At 53.8% G+C, this 27597-nt stretch overlaps 1 protein-coding gene across 2 annotated transcripts; it reads right to left on the reverse strand.

Moving 5' to 3' along the window:
• Positions 1–4520: 4520 nt before the first annotated feature.
• TMEM50B (transmembrane protein 50B) lies at positions 4521–26597 on the reverse strand. Of its 2 annotated transcripts, XM_079766276.1 has the most exons (7): positions 26487–26597; positions 15842–15978; positions 14347–14459; positions 12104–12171; positions 9645–9737; positions 6517–6574; positions 4521–5856 (listed from the first exon to the last, which is right to left on the reverse strand). In XM_079766276.1, exons 2-7 carry the CDS (start codon positions 15938–15940, stop codon positions 5811–5813), a joined length of 477 nt encoding a protein of 158 aa, XP_079622402.1. In that variant the 5' UTR covers positions 15941–15978; positions 26487–26597; the 3' UTR covers positions 4521–5810. The 2 variants fall into 2 exon arrangements, with proteins under 2 accessions (XP_079622402.1, XP_079622401.1); XM_079766275.1 differs by lacking the exons at positions 4521–5856; positions 6517–6574 and adding an exon at positions 8907–9243.
• Between the last annotated feature and the right edge of the window lie 1000 nt (positions 26598–27597).

Here is a 27597-nt window from a genome sequence, read left to right on the forward strand (position 1 = left end):
CACCACACACACACACCCGCACACCTCATACACACACACACCGCACACACACCGCACACCACACACACACCACACACACACACACCCGCACACCTCATACACACACACCGCACACCACACCGCACACACACACACCCGCACACCACACACACACACACCGCACACACACACACACACACCGCACACCACACACACCCACACACCACACACACACACCCGCACACCTCATACACACACACCGCACACCACACACACACACACACCGCACACACACACACACCGCACACACAGGTGCTGTACAGTCTGCCTCATACACACACACACCACACACACACACACACACCCGCACACCACACACACACACACCCGCACACCTCATACACACACACACCGCACACTACACACACCCACACACCACACACACCCCCGCACACCACACACACACCCGCACACCACACACACACCCGCACACCACACACACACCTGCACACCACACACACACCCCGCACACCACACACACACCCGCACACCACACATACACACCCGCACACCACACACACACACACACCGCACACCACACACACACACCACACACACACACCCGCACACCTCATACACACACACCGCACACCACACACACACACACACACACCGCACACACAGGTGCTGTACAGTCTGCCTCATACACACACACACCGCACACACACACACACACACCGCACACCACACACACCCACACACCACACACACACACCCGCACACCTCATACACACACACCGCACACCACACACACACACACACCGCACACACACACACACCGCACACACAGGTGCTGTACAGTCTGCCTCATACACACACACACCACACACACACACACACACACCCGCACACCACACACACACACACCCGCACACCTCATACACACACACACCGCACACTACACACACCCACACACCACACACACCCCCGCACACCACACACACACCCGCACACCACACACACACCCGCACACCACACACACACCCCGCACACCACACACACACCCGCACACCACACATACACACCCGCACACCACACACACACACCGCACACCACACACACACACCACACACACACACCCGCACACCTCATACACACACACCGCACACCACACACACACACACACACACCGCACACACAGGTGCTGTACAGTCTGCCTCATACACACACACACCACACACACACACACACACACACCCGCACACCACACACACACACACCCGCACACCTCATACACCCGCACACCACACATACACACCCGCACACCACACACACACACACCGCACACCACACACACACCGCACACCACACACACCCACACACCACACACACACACCCGCACACCTCATACACACACACCGCACACCACACACACCCACACACACACCGCACACACAGGTGCTGTACAGTCTGCCTCATACACACACACACCACACACACACACACACACCCGCACACCACACACACACACACCCGCACACCTCATACACACACACACCGCACACTACACACACCCACACACCACACACACCCCCGCACACCACACACACACCCGCACACCACACACACACACCCGCACACCTCATACACACACACCCCGCACACCACACACACACACCGCACACCACACATACACACCCGCACACCACACACACACACCGCACACCATACACACACACACCCGCACACCACCCACACACACACACACACACACCCGCACACACAGTGACACAGGTGCTGTACAGTCTGCTTCAGAAAGACGCCCCTCCTGGCCGCCTAACCTTGACAATGGGAAGAAGACAGCGACTGCGGGCACATGAAGCTTCTAGCATGAACTGATGGAGGCCCCCCCCCCCTCAGTTGGGGGTCTGTCCTGCGGGTGAGGAAGGGCTCCTGGGCTGGCTTTCTGACCGAGCACAGTGTCCTGCCATCCGGGTGACAGGAGGTAAAGGGACACCCACCCGCCACCTGCACCGCAGGCCCCTGAGCACCTACTTCATCTGTTGGGTGCCCCTCGCTTGGCGCAGGTGTAGTCAGTAGCTGGAAAGGAAGGGCCTGCCTGGGATCATTCGAGGTAGAAGAGCTCCCCCTGCTGGGCGGGTGCAGCCTGCCGGGAGGCCGTTAGGTAGCAGCAGGAGCCGGTTAAGAGTTCAAACCCCTGCCTTGGCTGGTTTGCTCAGAGATAGAGCGTCAGCCTGTGGATTGAAGGGTCCTGGGTTCGATTCCAGACAAGGGCACATGCCAAGGTTGCGGGCTTAATCCCCAGTAGGGGGCGTGCAGGAACTGAAGGGTCTTCGATTCCAGTCAAGGGCATGTACTAGGTTGCAGTGTGGGAGGCAACCAATCGATGTGTCTCTTTCACATCAATGTTTCTCTCATCTCTCTCCCTTCTTCTCGCTCTCAAAAAAAAAAAAAATCAATGGCAAAAATATCCGTGGGTGAGGATTAACAATAAATAAGTAAATAAATAAATAGTTCGAGCCCTGCAGAAAGGGGGCATATCAATTCTGCCAGGAAGTTAGAAGTGAAGTTTGAAGTAAGCTCACATGTGCCCCCCTATGAAAAAGCGGGTACAGCTTGGCAGGGGCAGGGACAGGCGGCTGGCCCTGGGGACGGATTCTGACCAGGCTGGACCCAGCCTGGATGGATTCGAGCTATGTCCCGGGGCAGCAGGTCGCCCAGAAAGGCCCTTCAGAGTCCAAGGCAGTGGTTTGTTTGTTTTTTGTTTTTGTTTTTAATATATTTTACTGATTTTTCACAGAGAGGAAGGGAGAGGGATAGTTAGAAACATCGATGAGAGAGAAACATCCATCAGCTGCCTCCTGCACGCCTCCCACTGGGGATGTGCCCACAACCAAGGTACATGCCCTTGACCGGAATCGAACCTGGGACCCTTCAGTCTGCAGGCCGACACTCTATCCACTGAGCCACACCGGTTAGGGCCCAAGGCAGCGGTTGAACCTGGTGACAGACCCGGAGCCCGAGCCCAGGACCAGCGCAGGGTCCAGGCGCCCCTCCAGGGCCAGGCTCACCATGGCTACTGCCTCACAGGGGAGGGCACTCACCACACGGGGTCCCCAACACCCCCGATGTGCTGCTCCCTGCAGCCCTCCACCCTCCTAACCCAGTAACCACCATGCCCAGTGGGTGTGTGTGTGTGCCCATGGCCGGCCTCTTAGACAGGAGGTAAAGGCTCAAGTACGGAACACACCATTTGATACCACACCAGGCCTTTGACAGGAGGCGCTCCCAGAGGACGTTCCGGGGAATGTTGAACCTCGTTCAGCTCCTGGCCGGGGCACACCTTCTCCTGGAGGCTCGCGGGTGTGGAGCAGCAGGGAGGGACGCGCCTGAGCCGCCATCACCTGGGCCGGGGCTGGCCCTCCGGGTAAAGCTCCCCGCTCCGGGCGGAGCAGGGCCCGGGATGCAGAAGTTCTCGGTGAGGTCCGCTAGGCGTGGAGAGAAAAAGGACGGGAGGAGACGGGGCCCACGACGGAAGCTGGGCCTCTTCCCTGGTTGGCGTGAGGAGGCTCCTACTTGTCTGTGACAGCCTCAAGGACCGTGTGGTCCCCTACGACCACAGGACTCCCCCAAACTTTACGCGGTGCCTGGACCTTGTGCTGTCTGCGGACTCACGCCCTCCATCAGCAACAGATGGCCCGGCGGCATCAGGGACTGCCCCCCGCAGGGCGTAGCGTGGACACAGCGTCCCGTACCACGTACCGTTTGCAAAACCTTCCCTTCCTCCTGCTGGGGAAGGAGCCGGGCCGGGTCCCCCCCGCGGGGGCACAGGTGGCGTGTGCACCCCGCCTCTGCCTCTGGCTGGGCTTCGCCGGGCAGCAAACCGCCCAGCAGGGGCCACGCCCCGCGCTTTCCCTTCCGGCCACTCTGCTGGGTGCAGGTCCTCAAACAAGCGCAGGAGGCCCGCCTGTGCTTTGGGGTACCCCGTGCTCCCAGGCAGTCCACGCGCATCTAACGGCGGGGCCACCGCTCCCCGCACGGTAGGGGGACAGACGGGACTTCCTGCGGGGCCTCTCCGGGCCGTCTGGTCTCCTGGCGGCCCCGCCAACGGCGAGCACGCGGACCAGGGAAGCCGGGACAGCACCGGCTCCGCGGGCAGGGCAGAGCGGGACCGGGGGAGAGGGGCCGCCCCAGCCTGTCACTGAGGGGCGGCCACGTACGGGGCACAGGCTGGGCAGCAGGACGAACGGATCCTGGAGCCTGGCAGGTGCCCACGAATTCCAGTGTGGACAGGGGCGGGGTCACGGTCCCAGAAGATGAGTGCCGCCGGGCTCGGCGGTCACTGCAGCTCGGCCACGCAGGAGGAGGTGCTGGCCAGGGCAGGGGCCACGTGGATTAGCCTACGGGTCAGCTGCAGGCCGCCCCCATCGGGCTGGGCCAGCTCACGGGTCAGGCAGGGGCAGGTGGGGAACAGCCTCTCCCCACCCCCCTTCTTTCATGAAGAGAAACTGCTTCTCTGACGGGGTCCCCTCAAATAACCGAAAAATAAACAGCAAAACCATTTGTATGGCTTGTTTTCTCCAAGATTTAATAACATCAGGGTGTGCGAGGAGCGATTATTGCAACAGGTGACAAGAGAACGGGAACACGTCATTAGCCTGACGATGTGTTGAAGCAAGACAGACGCACTGACAGTGAGAAAGCAACCGCCAGGACAGGAGGCCGCAGGCCCCGGCTCAGCGTCAGCACCCGCTCCGCACGCACGTGGTCCGGGGAAGGGCGCCCGCGGCCGCACGGCTGGGCTGCAGACGGATCACCGACAGCGCCGCCCTCTGTGAAAGGCTGTGACATCCCCCGGAGGCAAACGTGCGACACAGACCTGCAGAGCCCGGAAGCCGCCGCAGCGGTGAGGGCCCGGGGCCCCTGGACGCTGGCGGGACCCCCAGGGCGGTGTGTCCGGCTCCGCGCACGGCTGTCTGGGGGGCCGTGGCGCTTCAGGACAGAGGCACCTGCAGGACGCGCCCCCGAGCCCAGAGCTGGAGCCGAGCTGCAGGGAAACTACGCAGATCCTCACTCTCACCAGGTCAGAACCCCCGGGGAAGAAGGACTTGATCTTGAAACGCGTCCGCTGGGCCAGGCGGCCGTGCTTCTGAGCGCAGCTGCCTCAGCCGTGCTCGCTGCCGACCCTCGCGGTGCCAGACGCTGCTGCTGAGCCGCCCGCCGCCCTCCATCTTCACGGAAACCACACGGAAGCGGGCTCAGCGCATCGGGGTCCCCTCCTCAACTAGTCACAGTCAAGGAGTCGTTTCCAAAATAGGCTTTCAAACCAGTCCTTCAGGCATTTAAAAATTCTTCATAGAAAAATCCACTTCTTTAATACACAACAACAAACATTTCCTTTAAAAAATCTCATTTTTAAGACAAAATAAATTACAATTTGCTGAAACACCCTTTGAATGGCTCGGCGCTTATTTCAGATGCATGGCGTTGTATTTTCTGGTACATCTTGGGGACTTGGAAGCAAAGCAGTGAACTCTACATCATGTGATGATACCCCGACTCGGGACGCAGACCCAGCCTCAGCAGGAATAAAAGGTGATACCCTCTATCTGTACAGTCTTATATACATATCAACAATCTAGTCATTAAAAAACAGAAAACTATTTCAAAACTCAGAGCATAAAAGTGTAAAGCAACACAACATTTAATGTACAACCTATTCTACCTGACGATGTGAAAGCTACATTAAACGATAATAAAAACGTATCTACAAGTAGAATATGGCAGAGGAGGAGGTTTCAGAAGTGACCTCAGGTCCACAGCTCTTCAGTTCTCCCGAATTTGTAGACGAGCGTGCTGGAGGACAGGAAAGCAGCCATGAGGGGAGGCTGGGCCGGCACCAGGAAAGCCGGCTCCCCAGCCCGGTCTGTGCACAGGCGCAGCGCGCATCCGGTTCTTTTTAAATAAAGGCACCGCCTACGTTTTTGCTTGTTTTTTAAGAAAACAGAGGCTATGGACGCAGCGACCTGGGGTCAGTGTCAGCTCTGCACCCCTGGCTGGGCATCCCTCCGTCAGCTCTGCACCCGCCCCCCCCACCCCGGGCTGGGCGTCCCTCCGTCAGCTCTGCACCCCCCCCCCCGGGGCTGGGCGTCCCTCCGTCAGCTCTGCACCCCCCCCCCCCCCCCGCTGGGCGTCCCTCCGTCAGCTCTGCACCCCTTGCTGGGCGTCTCGGTCAGCTCGGGGCCGTTTCTGCGTCTATTAAATGAGAGCACCCCTGCTTTCTACGTTTAAGGTCACTAAATGGGAATAACGGGCCAGTAGAAAGAAAGCCCTGCACACAGGCCCCTGGTACACGGCCTGTGCACGCTCTGCATCGCAGACGGCTCCGTTCCAAGACGCTCTGTGCATGGTCCTAGCCTAAGGGTTCGTGTGTGCGAGTCCCACCGCCCACGCTGCCCTTACGGGAAGATGGCATTTCCGCACCTGTTCTACGTTGGTGAGAAACCAGGCACCTACCTTAGAAATATCAGTGCGTTCTGGAAGAACACGGCCAGCCCTGGGTAAACATCGGTATCTGCAGAGGACAGCACACGGTTACACGGGCCACGGCGTGACTGCGCCACGCACTGACCAGCTCGAGCATCACACAACCTGCGGCCACTCCTTCCTCTAAGATGGCGATCACAAAACTGAAATCAGAAAGGCTCATCTCTGCGCCCAAACCCAAGGCCTGCTCTCCCTCTGGACGCCCTCCCCCATCACCGGACAGAAACACAGAGGGACACGAGGGGACTCCTGGTGACGCAGGTCTGACCGTTCCTTTCCCTCTGATTCTGAGTCTGCGTGCAGCTGCGGCAGGGAGAAGGGCCACTGTAACCCCCACCACGTCCTCCCACCGGGTCTCCCCGGGCAAAGCCCCTGTCTCCGCACGAGGAGAAGGGAAGTTGGGACCTGCTCCCATCGCTGTGCACAGCTACGGTGCTGAGGAGAAACAGCGCGGGTGAGGGCACGTCCGCTTGGGCCTCTGACATGCAGCGGCGGGCTGAGCGCCAGGGCTGAGCCACACCCGGCCGCACCCCAGCTCTACCACTAAGCGCATGACCACCAACAGATGGGTCACCTCCTCATGCCTTGGTTTCCCCTCTGGAACATGGGCATCGGGGCAGCGTGCAGCCTGGCGCGAGGGAGGTGGGGCCACGCAGTGCGCAGCGCAGGACGGCCCTCGGGGCTGCAGCTCGCTGCTGGATGACAGTGAGTGACTGACAGTGACTGACAGTGAGTGACTGACAGTGAGTGACTGACAGTGAGTGACAGTGAGTGACTGCGGCATGCTGCTGGATGACAGTGAGTGACAGTGAGTGGCTGACAGTGAGTGACTGACAGTGAGTGACTGACAGTGAGTGACAGTGAGTGACTGCGGCATGCTGCTGGATGACAGTGAGTGACAGTGAGTGGCTGACAGTGAGTGACTGACAGTGAGTGACTGACAGTGAGTGACTGCGGCTCGCTGCTGGATGACAGTGAGTGACAGTGAGTGACTGACAGTGAGCGGCGGTGTGAGACAGCTGCAGTGACAGTGACAGACAGTGAGTGACTGACAGTGAGTGACTGACAGTGAGTGACTGACAGTGAGTGGCGGTGTGAGACAGCCGCAGTGACAGTGAGTGGCGGTGTGAGACAGCCGCAGTGACAGTGAGTGGCGGTGTGAGACAGCCGCAGTGACAGTGAGTGGCGGTGTGAGACAGCCGCAGTGACAGTGAGTGGCGGTGTGAGACAGCCGCAGTGACAGTGAGTGGCGGTGTGAGACAGCCGCAGTGACAGTGAGTGGCGGTGTGAGACAGCCGCAGTGACAGTGAGTGGCAGTGTGAGACAGCTGCAGTGACAGTGAGGGGCGGTATGAGACAGCTGCAGTGACAGTGAGCGGCGGTATGAGACAGCCGCAGTGACAGTGAGCGGCGGTGTGAGACAGCCGCAGTGACAGTGAGTGGCAGTGTGAGACAGCTGCAGTGACAGTGAGTGGCGGTGTGAGACAGCCGCAGTGACAGTGAGCGGCGGTGTGAGACAGCCGCAGTGACAGTGAGTGGCAGTGTGAGACAGCTGCAGTGACAGTGAGTGGCGGTGTGAGACAGCTGCAGTGACAGACTAGGAACGTGTCGGAAAGAAAGGCTCCGAGGTGCAAGCGTGCTCCGTTCACGAAGAAAGGAGAGCAAAGCGCACTTAATGAGCAACGCGAGGAACACGGGGGCCCGAGAGGCTGCTCGGCACGGGCCGGTTCTTCAACGATTAAGACGCAACCGCTGAGCACACAGCCCGCACTGGCCCGGACCTTCCCACACGCCTGTTTCCTAACAGAAACCGGGACGTTCACGCGTTGCTTCAAGTAGCCACGCAGGCCCTCCACGGAAGCCGGGCCTCGCCGCCCGCGAGTCAGGGGTCAGAGAGCTGACGGGTCTGAGCGGACAGGGGTCAGAGAGCGGACAGGGGTCAGAGAGCGGACAGGGGTCAGAGAGCGGACGGGTCAGAGAGCGGACAGGGGTCAGAGAGCGGACAGGGGTCAGAGAGCGGACAGGGGTCAGAGAGCAGACGGGTCAGAGAGCGGACAGGGGTCAGAGAGCAGACGGGTCAGAGAGCGGACGGGTCAGAGAGCGGACAGGGGTCAGAGAGCTGAGAGCGCGCTTCCCTCAGGACCCGCTTACACCAGCAGGCCAAGCTGTCCGGAGCAGGAGCAGGTGCCGGAAGCCAGTTCCAGCACAGCAGCAAGGACGGCTGAATCAGGCAGAATCATCTGGGACGGCTAAAGAGCATCTCCCCCAAACTGAATAGGACTGTCTGCTGCCAGACAGCTCAGGGCATGTTATTGCCTCCTGTTGGCCAAACACCTGAACAGCTGTAGGCTAGTCCCCAAACTGACAATCTCTGTAAACCCTCTGAAACCTTACCTTTGAAGTGTATGTCTCCACCTGCCTTAGGACAAATTGTGCTAATAAAAGCAAGGGTCCTAGACAAGGAGGTAGTCTTCACTTCCTTTAGCTGAAGCTCCCCTGACCCCCAATGCCTTTCAAAATTACCTTTCGTCTTTGGACTCCTTCTTCATCTACGCACAGCCCCTTCTCCAGATTGCTGAGCCCTTTGTAAGGCTGGGACCAGAACCCCGGAGCAGGGGAGCGCTGTCGGGCCGGGAGGGTGGCGGCAGGGACCGCCAGGGGGTCGGGGCTTTGTGGGGCGACAAGTCCTGCAGTGGACCTGGTGGTGGGCACAGCGCTGTACTTACACACTGAGCTGTACGCTGGATGGCGAGTCACATGACGTGAAACCACATCTCAGTAAAGCTGATTTGAGATGCGCTTTCCGCCCAGGGAGCGCACACGCACTGGCCATCAGGGTTCTGAATGAACTACGTGACACGCCTTGGACCATTCGGGAGCAGTGGTGTTTCAGCACAGGCCCCGCTGTCCCCTCCGCTGCCCGACTCTGTGCCACGGTCTGGCCGGTGACACATGTCCTGGCCAGGCCACCCACTGCACCCCACAGCCCCTGCGACGACACCTGCAGTCTCCCCGCTGCAAGCGACTGAGCACTGACACTGAGCTCACTCCAGGGGGACACCGCGCCTGTCTCCGAGAACACAGGGAATGCTCACTTACTCTGGGTAACGTAGGCACCAAAGAGAATCCACATGGAAGCGATGAGCGACCCGAACATCAACATGAAGCCGATGAAGAGCCAGACGCGAGCACCTGTGTGAAGAACAGCTGCGTGAGGGCCCTCCCCGCACTCCGTCTTAGGGAAACCTAACACCGGGGACGCTGCTGACCTCACACACGCTCTGCATGTCACACACGTCACATGCTGACATGCTCGAACAGTTAACTGAAGGAAGATGTTTAAAAACTCAAAGGGAACATTACCTTTCTCCTGGCTAGAGAAACTAACGGCTGAATGAACCAAACCAGGCAAGCTTTGTACTTATTTGACTAAGTTGATTGATTACACCCTAACTGAAAATTTACCCTGTTGTATACTAGTACATTGCCAAAGTAATTGCTCTGTGAGAAGTAGCAAAGGTGTTGCAGCTAGCCATCGCCACGAAGTAATGAGAGGCTGTAAGGCCCGATGTTGAACTCCTGCCGTTACTCAGTGTGGTGCAGCATGTGAGCAAGCCTACCAAGCCCTCAGCCCTCACTTCTCAAGCCCTCCCGCCGGATGCAACACAGAAACACGCAGAAACCACATGGCACGCTTCCACTGTGTAGGGAATGGTCATGGCATAAAACACAATGACTCAGAGAGGGTAGAAGTACGGACTCTGGATCCAGAGAGACCCAAGGCTTATACACGTCCTACTTTTAAGCTAAAGAATCCAGGGAAGGTGCAATGAAATTTTCCACAGAAAATGGTTACTAGTCACATAACCCACAGCAATGACTGTCAAATAAATGAGAGTGGCCAGGAGGTGGGGGGAAGGGGTCACCACAAAGCGGGGAGGGAACTTCCTGGAGTGATGGCAAAGTTCTACATCATGATGGTGACAAAGTCCCACAACTGTAGACATTTGTCAAAACTCACTGAACTGTGCACTTTAAACTGGTGAGTTTTATTTTCTACAAATTATACTCAATCAAGCTGACAATATCCTATATAATAAAAGCCTAACATGCTAAGTGTCCGACCATTCACCCAGTCACTATGACGTGCACTGACCACCAGGGGGCAGACGCTCCGACCAGTAGGTTAGCTTGCTGGTGTCCGGCCATCAGGACTGGTCGAGATGAACTGGACACAGCCTAGAGCCCTCCCACGGTCCCTCCCTGGCCCCAATCATGCACCGGTAGGGTCCCTTGGCCTGGCCTACACCTTCTAGCAATCCGGGACCCCTCAGGGGATGTCAGAGAGCCGGTTTGGGCCTGATCCCCACAGGCCAGGCCAATCCCTGCAGGCCAGGCCGAGGGACCCCACTAGTGCACGAATCCGTGCACCGGGCGTCTAGTGTGTGTGTGTGTGTGTGTGTGTGTGTGTGTGTGTGTGTGTATATATATATATGACCACATCAGACAAAGAGGCCAAATGCTCAACTAGAAACAGCAATGTGGTGGCTAACAGCCGGGCTTAGAGCCAGGTGGTGAGAGTTCAAATCCCACTCACTTGAATTCGGACAAGTTATGTAAGCAGCCTGTGCCCCAGTTCCTTCATCTGAAAGTGGGGACGACAAGAGCACTACCTCCCAGGAACCCCGGGACGGTTAAATGAGGTAATACCACAGCACTCAGGACCGTCCCGGCACACACCAGGTGTTCTATAAGTAGTCCCTAGTATTGTTAAGCATCTTTCAAACCCCCACTCCAAATTTCCAGCCATAACCGCACAAACCCCTGCCTCGTCCTTAGAGGCCGGAAATAGTTTCTAGCCCCGCCTTCTGCATAAAGCACGGAGATCGCACTGAAAACAGACCCCGTGGTTCTAGCAGATGTGTTACAACCTGAGCAAAAGAAAGACTACTGGTGACAATTCAAAAGAATTCAAACTCCAGAAAAAGGCTTCACAGACAGACAAACAGCACACTCTCGAAGCAATGCTGCCGCAGGGCGTGGTGGTTATGGGTAATCAGAACAGACGTGGAACACGAGCCCCGGCCTCATCCCGACTGCCACTCTGCCTGGTCGGCGTCTCGGGCAGCAGCACTGGCCGGCGCTGGTAAGAACAGGCCATCACCCGCCGCGGGAGAGTGACCTGAGCCACCACCGCTGGCTCTGCGCAGTAACGTTCATCTCCACCCATGTGCCATCACATGACACACACAGCAACTCTGGCGGTAACGTCCACTTCCCTAAGGACTTAGCCGCGGCCGGCCCCCCAGGCACACTAGAGCAGGGGTCCTCAAACTTTTTAAACAGGGGGCCAGTTCACTGTCCCTCAGACCGTTGGAGGGCCGGACTATAGTTTAAAAAAAACTATGAACAAATTCCTGTGCACACTGCACCTATCTTATTTTGAAGTAAAAAAACAAAACGGCAAAAACCCCCGCCTGTGGCCCGCGGGCCGTAGTTTGAGGACGCCTGCACTAGAGGCTTCGCTCTGTCTGCTGCGAAGGCCCTCTCGCCTTTACCTGTTCTTCCCAAACAGCCGCTCTCGTAGCTGTCGCCTCTCACCTGGGCATTGGACACCGCATTTATCCTGAAACGAGACAAAAGCCCGAAATGAGCTTTCTCGGTGCTTAAACACTCACAGATGCCTACACACCATCGGCAGGAAAGCACTCCTAAGGCACGTCAGTATCTGAATAACGGAACGTACCTTTCACCTTCACCCCTGTGCACACAAAGGTGCTACTGGTCTTAGCTTCCTCCGGTGCACCCCAAACACCCCAACTTGCAGAGATTACTGTGACTGGTCCCCAGAGATGAGGAGAGGCCATTTTTTGGATTCTCTGCCTGGCTTACATTTACCCCGATGACTCAGGGTGCGCCCCCCCCTTTAAGGTTCTTGTTATAATGAAGGGTTTCAAGGTTTCAGTGGTGATTGGGGGAGGGGAGTGGAGGGGGAAATTAAAATAAAATAAAGAGAAAATATTTTAAAGAGTTTCAAGGTCTCTTGGTGTTGAGTGACGTTCCCTGGCCCATCTCTAACCCTCAGAAAACGTGGTCTGTGGGCAGGCCGCAGGCCGCAGGCCGCTCTAGTCCATCTGTCAGACCAGTGCTTCAGCAGCAGAAACCGCCTTTTCTCAGCGTGCTGAATGAACGGGAGCGATTCCTCCACAATGAAACTTCAAGTTCCTGACAGTCTAAGGAAATTCTATAACCTTAATGTTCGACATTTTTTAATTATTAAATGACATCCATGAAAAGCTTTCAAATTATTTTATGAAGTGAGATAATGGATAAACCTGAAAATGATTTAATAAGAAAAGCCATTTCTTTCTCATTTGAGACCAATCCTGCCCCACCCCACCCCCAATAATGGCAAACACAGTCAAGTAACCCATTTAAAAAATAATCCTCCATGGTGAAAGTTGAGTGCATGACAATACTTAAAGATGATTCACTAAAAATCTAGAAATGTAACATATTTCATTAACTCTAAGATGCCTTGATTTTTAAAATTCACCATTACTTTTTAAACTGCCAAGAAAGAAAAAATGTTATCAACTGTAATTATAAGACACCACTGACTACACTGAGTGGCCAGATTATTATGATCTCTGAACGCATAATAATCTGGCCACTCAGTGTCTATCCTATAGAATAAAAGTCTAATATGCAAATTGTCCCCTCGACCAGGAGTTCAACTAGCAGGCAGACCAGCCAACCACCCAACTAGCAGGCAGACCAGCCAACCTCCCCCTGGCCAGGCTGGCCGGCCCCCACCCAGGCACCAGGCCTCTAATATATATATATATATATATACACACACACACACACACACACACACACACACACACACACACACACTGAGTGGCCAGATTGTTATGCGTTCAGAGAGCATCATAATCTGGCCACTCAGTGTATAAAAAGCACCCTGAGCCCTGGCTGGTGTGGCTCAGTGGTAGAGCACTGACCCACACACCAAAGGGTTGAGGGTTCAATTCCTGGTGAAGGGCATTTACCTAGGTTGCAGGTTCATTCCCTAGCCCTGGCTGGGGCATGTGTGGGAGGCAATTAATCAATGTGTCTCTCTTCCCCCTCCCTTAAAAAAAAAATCAATGGAAAAAATATCCTCGGGTGAGGATTAACCATAACCAAAAAAAGCACCCTGATATTCAGAGGTATTAAAATATAAAAAATAGCGGAAACCGGTTTAGCTCAGTGGATGGAGCGTCGGCCTGCGGACTCAAGGGTCCCAGGTTCAATTCCGGTCAAGGGCATGTACCTTGGTTGCGGGCACATCCCCAGTAGGGGGTGTGCAAGAGGCAACAGATCGATGTTTCTCTCTCATCGATGTTTCTAACTCTCTATCCCTCTCTCTTCCTCTCTGTAAAAAATCAATAAAATATATTTAAAAATAAAAATAACCTTGGCACTGATAGAGTGATCGGTTTAACAAATATAAGGAGAAAAATCACATGACAATCTTTATAGGTGCTAAAATGATATCTGACCAAATCAGCACTCATTTTTCCTTTTAACGTGGGAATGTATTTATTTATTTAGCAGTTAAAGAAGAATCCATCAGGGAGCATTTGAGATCTTGCTCCCCAGCATCTGTCACCAGTTTGACTTATATAAACTCTTATATAAATTCTCAAAGAAAAAAAGAATCCATCAATTGAACTAGAGTCATTTCCGACAGCAGACAGCACCAAGCCGCAGGCAAGCATCTCTCCGGGGCTCCCGGGCTGAGGGGCTGCCTTACATGAAGAAGGCCAGCGTGGAGAACACCCCGCAGGTGTGGAAGGCGGGGTTCAGCTGCTCGGGCTTCGCGTACACCACGGCCGCGTCGATCATCACCCACCAGCCTGCGGAGAACTGGAGACAGAGCCAGTCACTGGGCGCACGCGCGCTGCCCCCGCCCCCGCCCTGCCCCCGCCCTGCCCACCGCACAACGGCACGGGAAGTCTCTCTGCTTCGGGTTTTGGATGTTGAAAAATAAAAAATAAGAATCCCTGTTTACTTGTTCCTGTGAGTGAAACCGGTGTCAGATCCTCAAGTTCTGCTCTCAGTGCGCGATGGAAAGTCATCATTTGGCATGAACTGTCTGACCTTCCCCCACTGTCATTACCGCCACCACAGCTCTGACCAACCTCCAACCAACCGATTCCTGATGACGGTGTCTCACCCTCTGAACCGTCCTTGCTTGATGTGCCCACACCTCTGCTTCCACCAGTGAGCGGTCAGCTCTCATGTCTCCAAAATGACTTAACCCACTACAGTACTAGTTAAGCAATCTGATTAAATCCTGTCTGACTGACTGCACATAAGTTTGTCAAGAGCAATGCTTCTATGTAAACTAGGCTGAATGGACTTAAATTAGACACGCTGCTAATGAATTTCATAGACAAATTAAGTGCAGACGAGATGACCATGAAAAGCAAGAAAGACTTAGAAACACCTGAAAGAATTCTGCGTGGAGACTGCTTCACAATTACCTTTAGTTCCTGTTGTGATTTTTTTTTTCTATTGGACTTCAGGCACAGAACTATATACTCAAAGAGATGAATTTGTAAATGTAATAGAAACTGACATTTGTTTTAAAAAAAGGCGGTTGGGGCAAGGAGTGGTTGATGGAATGCTAAAGAAAAATTGGTCATGATTTTATTTTTATTTCTTTTGAGGCTGGATGATAAGTAAATGGAGTAACATGGGAAAGGGGCTCTTTATACCAGTCTCTCTATTTTTGTGTATATGCCTGACATTTTCAGCAACAGAAAGTCAGAAGTGTTGGGAAGAAACAAAAGTTGAGCAGGTCTCTCTCGCTCTCCTGCTCCTCCAGCGCTGCCGCTGGGGAGGCCTGGGCTCCCTGGGGCCTGCGGCTTCAGCTCCCCAAGCCGAGGCCTTCACTGCGGCCCACACAGCCGAACGCCAACGCCTCTCAACAGTGACACTGGCTGCATCCAATCCCGAGCCTCTGAGGCCCCTAGAGGACTTACACAGCAACGTAAAAATGCCTCTGCCTGCAACAACTGTATCATCAATGAGACGGAAGAGATGACTTCACCTTTAGCAAGTTTACAGGTCAAATGAACCAGGGCTTTCCACACTGTTCGGTAACAGCCCCCAGACGGCGATCACTATTCACACAAACCGCAGGGACACAAACAGCTCCGGATGGGCAGTCACAGCTCCAAGGGATCAGCAGAACGTTCGGGGCGAACAATGAGCCTAAATGTGGCCAAGGGGCTTTCACTTACCAACACGCCTGCCACCACCGAGGCCACGGCGTTCCTGCGCTCGCTCCAGTCCACGCACTCACACTCCGGCCAGCGGACGTTGTCCAGGAAGCCCGCCATGGTCCCCCGGAGGCCGGCTTTGTCGTTAAGTGCTGTATCTGCAAATAAAGACAAAAACCACAGAGGGAATACGTTAAAAAGTGGAACGTCTAACACAAATGTCCCTTTTAAAGCTTTAACACAAATTTAAAGCTTTGAAACAATTTACTTTACCACAAATCTACCACAGCCAAGAAGAAAATCCAGTACTTCAACGAGATGTACCAGGTGCGCGCGAGGACTGTGCTAGGACACGGGGCTCACGGCTTGCTGACCGAGCATGTGGTTTTACACCACGTCTGCAAACTCTGTGCCACCTCTCCCATTCCAAGTGGTAAAAGAGCAAGGACCTACAACCAAGGTCACTCTGCCCGGCAAAGCTATCGTTAGAGTGGAAGGGCAGAAAGTGAGCCTCCCAGACAAGAAAAAGCTAAAGTAAAAGAGCTCATCACCACCAAACCAGCAGCACATGAAATGTTAAAGGGTCTTCTTTAAGGAGAAGAAAAGAAAAAGGTGAAAAATATGAACAATAAAATGGCAATAAATACTACCTATCAACAACTGAATCTGAAAAACAAAAACAAGCAGAACAGAAACAGGCTCATAGATAAAGAGAACATTTGATGGTTGCCAGATGGGCAGGGTGCTGGAAGGCTAGGTGGGGGGAAAAAGGTGAAGGGATTAAGAAGTAGAAATTGGTTGTTACAGAATAGTCATGGGGTGTAAAGAACAGCACAGAAAATAGTCACTAATCCTATATAATAAAAGCCTAATATGCTAAGTGTCCGGTTGTCTGTTCAACCAATCAAAGCATAATATGCTAATGATATGCTAAGGCCACTCAACCTCTCGCTATGACGTGCACTGACCACCAGGGGGCAGATGCTCTTACTCACAGGTTAGCTTCCTGCTGAGGTTCAGCCAATTGGGACTGAGCAAGAAGGACTGGACATGCCCTGGAGCCCTCCTGTGGTCCCTCCCCAGCTGGCCAACCTCCCGCATCCCTCCTCGGCTTCGATTATGCACCAGTGGGTCCCTCGGCCTGGCCTGCACCCTCTTGCAACCCAGGACCCCTCGGGGGATGTCAGAGAGCCGGTTTCAGCCCGACACCAGAACGACCGGTTGCTATGATGCACACTGACCACCGGGGGGCAGATGCTCAACGCAGGAGCTGCCCCCTGGTGGTCAGTGCGCTCCCACAGGGGGAGCACCGCTCAGCCAGAAGCCAGGCTCATGGCTGGCGAGCACAGCAGCGGTAAGGATGTTCGACTGCCCTCAAGGGACCCGCTCCCCCCCCCCAGTGCACAAATTTCATGCACCGAGCCTCTAGTACTGTAATAACTATGTGTGTGATGGCAGATGGGTGCGAGATTTATCAGGATGGTCACTTAGTAAGTGACAGAATATCTAATCACTGGGGTGTACACCTGAAACTAATCTACACTAATAAAAGAGAAAGATGCAAATTGACTGTACCTTCGCGATGCCCACCAGCCAATCAGGAGTGAGCATGCAAATTAACCCAACAAATATGGTGGGTTAATTTGCATGTGCAGGTGCCAAACGGCTGGTAGGCGTCGCGTGGGAAGGCGGGGCCAGAGCAGAGAGAGGCAGCTCCGGGGGCCGGAGCGGAAAGGCGGTGCTGGCAGCCAGGGAAAGGAAGGCCCATTCTTGCACAAATCTTCGTGCATTGAGCTTCTAGTGTATTATAAGTCAACTGTAATTGAAAAATAAAACATAAATAGAAAAAAAAAAGACCTGAAATGGGCAAAAGATTTAAAAAGTCAATTACCAAAAGCATATAAAAAGGCATTTAACATCATTGATCATCAGGGAAATACAAATGAATGGAACACCACACCTTCACTAGAGTGGCTACAATGTAAAAGATGACACTAAATGTTAGCAAGAACGTAGAACTGGAAATCCCATACATTTCTGGTGGCCGTTGCTTATAAAGTTAGAAGTAAACCTCCCTATAACCCAGCAATTCCATTCCTAATATTACCAAGAGAAGTAAAAGCACATCCTGCACACAGAAAAGGTCTGTGCACGAAAGTTTGTAGCAGTTTTACTCATAATAACCCCAAACTCAACCTAAATGCTCCTCAACAGAATTATCATCAAGGCACACAACAGAACCCTACTGAGCAACAGGAGAATGAACTGACTCAGAGCCACTCAGAGAAAACCTCAAAAACATGACGAAGGAAAGAATGCCGACACAAGGAGCACAGGCTGTGTGATTCCATTTAAGTGAAGCTCAGGAGGCAAACGAGTCGATGGTCCCGGCCATCAGAGAGTGGCTGCCCACAGGGCCCGAGAGCCGTCTAGGGAGCTGCTGGGTGAGGAAACGTCCTGTGTCCTCACTGGGAGGGGTGATGCAGGTGCATGCGTGTAGCTGGGATGATGCTCAGCCACCTGAGCCACCAACCAGGCCAAAAAGCCAAGATTTTAGAGCTGAACTAGGGGTCACTGGTCTGACCCACAAACCTTCTCACACGTCAGGTGTTGTTCCTGTCCCTAAGAGAAGCGACTCTCTCTGAGAGAAAACCTGAGTCCTTTTCAGAGGGTTTTTTTGTGTTGTTTTTTTTTTGGTTAATCCTCGCCTGAGAATATTTTTCTTTCTTTTTTAAAACACATTTTTATTGATTTCAGAGAGGAAGGGAGAGGGAGAAGGAGTTTGAAACATTAATGATGAGAGAGAATCACTGATTGGCTGCCTCCTGGGCATGGAGCCCACAACCCGGGCACGTGCCCTTGACCGGAATCAAATCCAGGACCCTTAGTCCGCAGGCCGACTGAGCCAAACTGGCTAGGGCCTGAGGATGTTTTCCCATTGATTTTAGGGAGAGTGGGAGAGAGAGGGAAAGACAGAAACACCGATGTGAGAGAAACACATGGATTGGTTGCCTCCAGCACGAGCCCCGACCAGGGCCTGGGCTGGGGAGGAGCCTGCAACCAAGGTATGTGCCCTTGACCGGAATTAAACCTGGGCCCTTTGGTCTGCAGGCCGACGCTCTATCCACTGCACCAAACCAGCTAGAGCTAGTATATTTTTAAAAACATATTCAGACAGGCAAAGCCTCCAAAAATGTTCCTCTTCTTGTCAAGAGGGGCTGGAGTTTGAGCGCCAGCAGATCAATAGAGGACAGGAAAGGCGTCACGGGAGAGCTGAGCAGAGCAGCTGTGCCCCAGCCGAGGGGTGAGGGGCCAGGGGAAGCGTGGAACTTCAGACACACCTGTCCCGCTGCTCCCGCAGCCTTCTCCCTGAAGGACCGACTGCGGGGACCGGCCCAGATCCCATCTGCACTCAGCTGGGCCGGCTGGGCCTGCTCACGTGCTAACGCAGCTCCCCGCCTCCCACCCAGCCGCTGCCTCAGCAGGGGACCCGCACTCCCTGCCGAGGGTTCAGCCTTGACATACCCTGAGGACGGCAGGCAGGCAGCCCCCGCCCTGGGCCCATGTCTCCCCCGACCGGACCGGACCGGACCAGACCAGACAGACCGTACTTCTGCTGTCCTTGCAGCGCTGGGTCCACACGGGAGGCCCAGATGCCGAGGGAGGGGAACCGTTGCCTGGGACCCCCTCGCTGCCCACCGCAAACGGAAAGGCCGTGCGCAGGCAGGGAAGCCGGCGCCGTTCTGCTTGCTCCTTCCTGGCACAGGGACATCACGGCCTTGCCTGACCTCAGGTCTGTGCCCACAATTATGACAGTTTTCATCGCACGTTAGAAAGCTCCAGCATTCCCTATGAAGCCTATTGGATCTCATCTGCCCTCTGGGGGAAAGAATTTTGTTATCACAGTTTATTTAATGAAAAATCCACTGTTAATAAAGGCACAGTGTATAGTCCTCTAAGGTTGAAATTTAACTGCAGAAATTAATACAGTGCTATGATTTTATGGCCTGGTAGAAAATATTAACTCCAAAGGTCTGATTTTGTTGCTCTTTGGAACATTAACCAATTATATGTAACTTATTGAGACATTTCTTTCCCTAAGTACTACATAAACACCTAATCCTTAAATCCTCTTAAAACCTGTTCTTTGTGGCACTCTCAGCAACAGTGAAAAAACTGAGACGTGCTAACTACTTGTAAGGGAATTTTATTTTTAACACCACTCATTCAAAACTACTAGGTGTACTGGTTAATAATGCGGATTTTTTGTCACTAGCTAGAGTTACACATATGTTGATATATTTGATATGTATGCTATTTTGTTATATTGACAACAAGCTTCAAAACTCCATGTCAAATTTGCTGAAGGTGTTAACATCATACATATTTTTACGCTTACAAATGTCGAATTTTGTGCCAAAAAAAGAGCATTTACGGGAAGTTTTAATTCATTACTTTATTTTGAAGATAAAGTTATTGTATACTTCGGGAAGCTTATGGTAAACATGCGCCATCTCAAGATACTTGCGAACGCTGGTTTAAACACTTTAAAAGGGCCGAAACCGGTTTGGCTCAGTGGATAGAGCGTCGGCCTGCGGACTCAAGGGTCCCAGGTTTGATTCCGGTTAAGGGTATGTACCTTGGTTGTGGGCACATCCCCAGTAGGGGGTGTGCAAGAGGCAGCTGATCGATGTTTCTAACTCTCTATCCCTCTCTCTTCCTCTCTGTAAAAAATCAATAAAATATATATTTTTAAACACTTTAAAAGGGATGATTTCAATGTGAAAGACAAAGAACGTCCAGGTCAACTGAAAAAGTTTGAAGATGAACAATTACAAGCATTATTGGATGAAGATGCATGTCAAACTCAAAAACAACTTGCAGAAAGATTAAACGTTGCTCAGCAAACAAATTCCGATCGTTTACAGGCAATGGGAAAGATTTTAAAGGAAGGGAAATGGGTGCCACATCAATTGAACGAAAGACAAATGGAAAACCGAAAAGTCATCAGTAAAATGTTGCTTCTACGGCACAAAAGAGAGTCTTTGTTGCATCGAATTATCAAATTGTGACTGGCAATTAAAAGTGGATTTATTTTGAGAATCCCAAATGTATGTCTGGCCTGTCCGGCTCAGTCCAGATTGGCTGGACCCCAGCAGCAAGCTAACCTACCAGTCAGAGCATCTGCCCCCTGGTGGTCAGTGCCTGTCATAGCAAGCAGTTGAGCAGCCTTAGCGTGTCATTAGCATATTACACTTGATTGAAGGGCAGACCAGACGAGCAGACACTTAGCATATTAGGCTTTTATTATATAGGATGTGTATATACAGGGTGTCCCAAAAAAATGTAAACACACTTTGAATAATTATAAAGGCAGTGTTTATTAAAATACATTTCATTTCCTTTTAAATATGGTTATATGGTTTTATTTTATTTATATATATATATATATATATATAAATATATACACACACACATACACACACACACACACACACACACACACACTGATTTCAGAGAGGAAAGGAGAGAGAGAGAAACATCAATGATGAGAGAGAATCATTGATCAGCTACCTCCTGCGCACCCCCTATTGGGGATCGAGCCCACACCCAGACATGTGCCCTGACCGGAATTGAGCTGTGACCTCCTGGTCGATGCTCAACCACTGAGCCATACCAGGTGGGCTGTTTTTATTGATTTTTTAAAGAAAGAGGAAGGAAGAGGGGTAGAGAGATGGAGAAACATCAATCAGCTGCCTCCTGCACGCCCCCTACCAGCAATCAAGCCCACAACCTAAGCATGAGCCCTGACTGGGAATCGAACCAGAAACCTCTTGGTCCATAGGTCTACACCCAACCACTGAGCCACACCAACTGGACACATTTCATTTTCAAAATGTAATAGAATCAGCTGTTAAAGTGTGTATACAGCCCAGCCGGCTGTAGCTCAGCAGTTGAGTGTTGACCCAGGAACCAAGAGGTCACCGGTTTGATTCCTGGTCAGGGCATATGCCCAGGTTGCGGGCTCGATCCCCAGTGGGGGGGCGTGCAGGAGGCAGCCAATCAATGATTCTCTCTCATCACTGATGTTTCTATCTCCCTCTCCCTTTCTCTCCAAAAATCAATAAAAATATATTAATAAATAAATAAATAAAAATAAAGTGTGAATACATTTTTGGGGACATCCTGTATATATGTATATTTTTACGTCCTATATAATAAAAGGCTAATATGCAAATTGTCCCCATAGGTGGGAGTTCGACCAACTGGGAGTTAGACGTGCACTGACCACCAGGGGGCGGTGAGGAACATGTGGGTGTTGGCGACTGCGCTGGCACCGGGTGGCAGTGGAGGTGCTGCCAGCCCTGAGAGGCCCCAATGAGAGCGGGGACCTCGGCGGGATGGTGGAGCAGGTGAGCAGGCAGCGCCAGGCCAAGGCAGGTGCAAAGGGAAGCCCCAGCCAGCGCTGAATAAAACTTATTTTTTTAAATCCTCACTGAGGATATGTTTTCATTGATTTGAGAGAGAGAGAAAGAGAAACATCGATGTGAGAGAGAAACATCAATTGAATGCCCCCCATACACACCCTGACTGGGGATCGAACCTGAAACCTTGGTATGTGCCCTGCGACCTTTAGGTACATGGGACAACGCTCAACCAATTGAGCCACCTCAGCCAGGGCATGTAAAGCTTATTTTAAAAAGCAAGAGAACCCTAGCCGGTTTGGCTCAGTGGATAGAGCGTCGGCCTGCGAACTGAAAGATCAAGGGCACCTGCCCGGGTTGTGGGCTCGACCCCCAGTGGGGGACTTGCAGAAGGCAGCCAATCCATGATTCTCTTTCATCATGAATGTTTCTCTCTCTCTCTCTCCCTCTTCCTTCCTCTCTGAAATCATAAAAATATTTTTTTTTTTTAAAAAAAGAGCAAGACAAAGATTCACCAAAATAATCAGGACAGAGGCTACTTTTGGAAGATGTAAATGTTTTGTTTCTTCATCGGGTGGTAGATACAGTGATAACCACTGCAATAATATTCTTTAAAGTAAATATGCATATCTGTTTTACATTTCACAGTAAAAGAAGCTTAGTCAAGCCTAGCCGACTGGCTCAGTTGGTTGAGTGTTGTCCCATGAACCAAGGAGTAGCCAGTTCAATTCCTGGTCAGGGCACACGCAAGATTGTGGGCTCAATCCCCAGTGGGCGGAGTGTAGGGGGGGGGGGGGCTGCCAAATGGATGTTTCTCTCTCACATCAATGTTTCCATCTCTCTCCCCCTCTCCCTTCTTCTCTAAAATAAAACGAATCTGCCCTGGCCGGTTTGACTCAATGGATAGAGCGTCGGCCTGCAGACTGAAGGGTCCCGGGTTTGATTCCAGTCAAGGGCACGTGCCCGGGTTGTGGGCTCAATCCCCAGTGGGGGGAGTGCAGGAGGGAGCCGATCAGTGATTCTCTCTCATCATTGATTTTCTCTCTTCCTCTCCATTTCTCTCTGAAATCAATAAAAATACATTTAATAAATAAATAAAATAAAACAAATCTTTGCCTCTGGCCGGTTTGGCTCAGCAGATAAGAGCATCAGACTGCAGACTAAAAGGGTTCCGGGTTTGATTCTGGTCAAGGGCACATGCTCGGGTTGTGGGCTCAATCCCAAGTGGGGGGCATGCAGGAGGCAGCTGATCAATGATTCTCTCTCATCACTGATGTTTCTATCTCTCTCCCCTTCTCCATTCCTCTCTGAAATCAATAGAAATATTTAGAATAAATAAATCCTATCCTATATAATAAAAGGGTAATATGCAATTGACCCTAACAGTGGAACGACCAGGAACGACCGGTCGCTATGATGTGCACTGACCACTAGGGGGCAGACGCTCAACACAGGAGCTGCCCCCTGGTGGTCAGGCGCTCCCACAGGGGGAGCTCCGCTCAGCCACAAGCTGGGCTGACGGCTGGGGGCACAGTGGCAGTGGCGGGAGCCTCTCCGGCTTCCTCGGCAGCACTAAGGCTGTCTGTCTGACGGCAGGCCCAAGCCAGCAGTCGGACATCCTCCGAGGGCTCCCGGACTGCCAGAGGGATATCTGACTGTCAGCTTAGGCCCGCTCCCCTGGCAGGTGGACATCCCCCAAGGAGTCCTGGACTACAAGCGGGTGCAGGCTGGTCTGAGGGGGACCCCCCAACCCCGAGTGCACGAATTTTCATGCACCAGGTCTCTAGTAAATAAATAAATCTTTAAAAAAGAGAGAGGGACAACAAGAGCCCTGGCCAAGTAGTTCAGTTGCTTAGAGCATTGTCCCTATTCTCCAAGACCGCAGGTTCAAACCCCGGTCAGGGCACATACAAGGTTCAACCCATGAGTGCATAAATAAGTGGAACAAACTGACATCCCGGTCTCTGTCTCTCCCTCCTTTCCTCTCTAAAAGCAATCAATAAAAAAAACTTTTAAGAGAACAAGAAGTCCTCTTACTGTTGGACATCCAAGGGGATTACCACCAGACGTTATTAAACAAAATATGTCAATTCCCATTTCTCTCCCTAAAGGCCCTCTCTATTCTTGCCAAGCCAATCAGAGTCAATATAACCTGAAAGTCAAGCCACTAAGTGGCAACAAAGTTAATTAAGTTCCCCATATTAACCTGGTTCTCAAAATTTTCTCAATCCAACCTTTAAATATAAAAGGACATACAGCTTCTAAATGCATTCCAACAGAACTAGATCCTGCCTTTAAATGATAAAATCCGCTATAGGAAGATGGAAAAGAACATTTATTTACACTGATCTGTTTAAATTAGCTACTTGAAACTTACCCTACAATGCCAAAAGGATTTTTACGCAGCAATGCTTTTAATAGCTGATACCCAGGAACAACCAAAATGTCCATCAATAAGGGACTGAAAAATATATTAGAATACTTCCAAAAAATGGGATTTTAAAAATGAGGTAGGTTCACAGAACTGATTCAAAAATGTGTCTTTTTAGTAAGCCAAGTACCCAACAGTATTACGGTCTGATCCCCTTCTAGGGAGTGGAATTCAGGCTGTAAAGGAGGCAAAGTGAAGAAATAAGGAATTCTACCTTTATACTTTATATACTTTTATGCTGTATGAATTTTTTACTTGTTCTTCTGTGGTGTTAAAAGAAACTTACAACCAGAATATGTGGCTGTAATCAATTAAAAGGAGCAAACAGGATAGCTGGTCAGATAAATGCTGAAGCCTGGACCCCGAAGGGACTTCAGGGAGACCAGCCAGTTCAGGCGGCCGTACTCGGAGGGCAGAGGCTGGGGTGGGAGGGCGCTCTCCGGAAGAGGAAGCCGCCCTCCTCCCCTGCGCCCCAAACCTGCTTTTCCACCCCACCCACACTCCAAGCAAACGCTGACGGCCCGGCCCGGCCCCTTTAAGAAGGGAGCCACTAGGCTGCGCACCTGAAACCAATGCAAAGACTGTTGAATGTGAACTAATGGAAACATTAAAAATCTTTTAAAAAGAAGGAAATCTTGCAACGCCATTCCCGGTGAGAATGTTTAACGTCTGTTCTTCGTCGGAAAGCGCCGCAGGTGGAAAGAAGAGAAGTGACCGGGATGGTGGGAAAGAAGCGCCCGCCGGGGTAAGGGCCCGGGAGGGACTGCTAAGAAGGACTGACTCAACAATAAAGATTTAACTTTTAAAAAACCTTCAAAAAATAGAGAGAGGGATGAGGACAGGCAGGCGGGGCTGAGGGAGGAGGACATTCACGCCTTGAAGAAGCGTAAACGCTGGTGACACAGCCATTCCCATGGGAGGCAGACACACACACACACACACACACACACACACCACCATGTGTTACACACACACACACACCGCCATGTGTTACACACACACACACACACACACACACCGCCCTGTGTTACACACACACATACACACACACAGGCTCGGCGTACACCCCACCATGTGTTACACACACACACACACACACACACACCCCACCATGTGTTACACACACACACACCCATGTGTTACACACACACACACACCCCACCATGTGTTACACACACACACACACACACCGCCATGTGTTACACACACACACACACACACACACACACACACCCCACCATGTGTTACACACACACACACACACACCCATGTGTTACACACACACACACACCCGCCCTGTGTTACTGTCACATTAATTCACTCGGAAGCCCAGGTGCTCGCCGTAAGCCACACGCCCTCCCGCCCCAGCGCCCTCCCCGGCCTCTCGGCTCCGCACCGGGGACCTCGCCGCGCGGCTCCCTCCGGGGAGGCCGACCCTGCCCTCCCCGGCGCCGCACCCACGTCGGGAAGCCCCCGGCACAGGCTCGGGGCCCGGCACAGGTTCGGAGGGGCCGGAGGGGCCGGAGGGGCCACGGAGCCCCGAGCCGCCCCGCGCGGGCCTGGCCCTGCCCTCCCGCCCGGGGAAGCCGGCGGGCTCGCCCCGCAAACCTCCCCAGACCCCCCTCCCGGTGCAGCCCTCCGACGGCGCGGCAGCGCGGGGTGCGACCCGCCCGGGCCGAGGGGACGCGGCTGGGCCGGAGGGGGGGCGGAGGCCCCGTCCCGAGGCCCGCTCCGCCGGGCACCGCCGCCCTCCGCAGGCCCGGCACCCTGGGGCGCCTCCCCGGCCGCGGAGACCGCCGCCCGCACTCACCCGACTCCCCGCCGCCCACGCCGACCCGGGGGGCGCCGAGGGGAGGCCTGCGCCGCGGCCCGGCCGGCGGGCTCCGCTCCTCTTCAGCCGGGGCCGCGAGCGGGGGCGGCGCGAGGGGAGAGCGCGAGGGGCGGGACGCGGCGCCGTGCGCACCGCGGCGACCAATCGGCGCGCAGCAAGTGGTGGGCCGGGGGCGGGGCGGGGCCGGGGGCGGGGCGAGGCTCTAGGGGGCGGGGCCACGGCCGCTGCTCTGCGGGACTCCGCGCAGTGCGACTGGCGGCCGCGCAGACCGGCCCCGTGCGACCCTCCGGCGGCCGCGCCGGGGCTGCCAGCGCCGCGTTTCTGCAGCGACCTCACGAGCAGCGTCGGCGAGGCCACCTGCGCCCCTGCACCTGAAGGCGGGGCCCTCGGGGCCTTGGCCCGCAGCCCAAAGGCACCGGCTGCGACCTGCCCAGAGCAGGGTCCTCGGGAACCGAGGCCGCACGGATGCCCTCTCCAGCCCCGCACCCAGCCATGCAGGCCCCCCACCCAGCCATGGAGGCCCCCCTCAGCCATGGAGGCCCCCCTCAGCCATGGAGGCCCCCCCTCAGCCATGCAGCCCCCCCCCCTCAGCCATGGAGGCCCCCCATCCAGCCATGGAGGCCCCCCATCCAGCATGGAGGCCCCCCATCCAGCCATGGAGGCCCCCCCTCAGCCATGGAGGCCCCCCCCTCAGCCATGGAGGCCCCCCCCCTCAGCCATGGAGGCCCCCCATCCAGCCATGGAGGCCCCCCATCCAGCCATGGAGGCCCCCCTCAGCCATGGAGGCCCCCCCTCAGCCATGCAGGCCCCCCCCTCAGCCATGGAGGCCCCCCATCCAGCCATGGAGGCCCCCCCTCAGCCATGGAGGCCCCCCCTCAGCCATGGAGGCCCCCCACTCAGCCATGGAGGCCCCCCCTCAGCCATGGAGGCCCCCCCTCAGCCATGGAGGCCCCCCCCTCAGCCATGGGGGCCCCCCACTCAGCCATGGAGGCCCCCCCTCCAGCCATGGAGGCCCCCCCTCAGCCATGGAGGCCCCCCCTCAGCCATGGAGGCCCCCCCTCAGCCATGGAGGCCCCCCCTCAGCCATGGA

This window comes from Cnephaeus nilssonii (assembly GCF_951640355.1).
Source record: "Cnephaeus nilssonii genome assembly, chromosome: 3".
Taxonomy (NCBI): Eukaryota; Metazoa; Chordata; class Mammalia; order Chiroptera; family Vespertilionidae; genus Cnephaeus; species Cnephaeus nilssonii.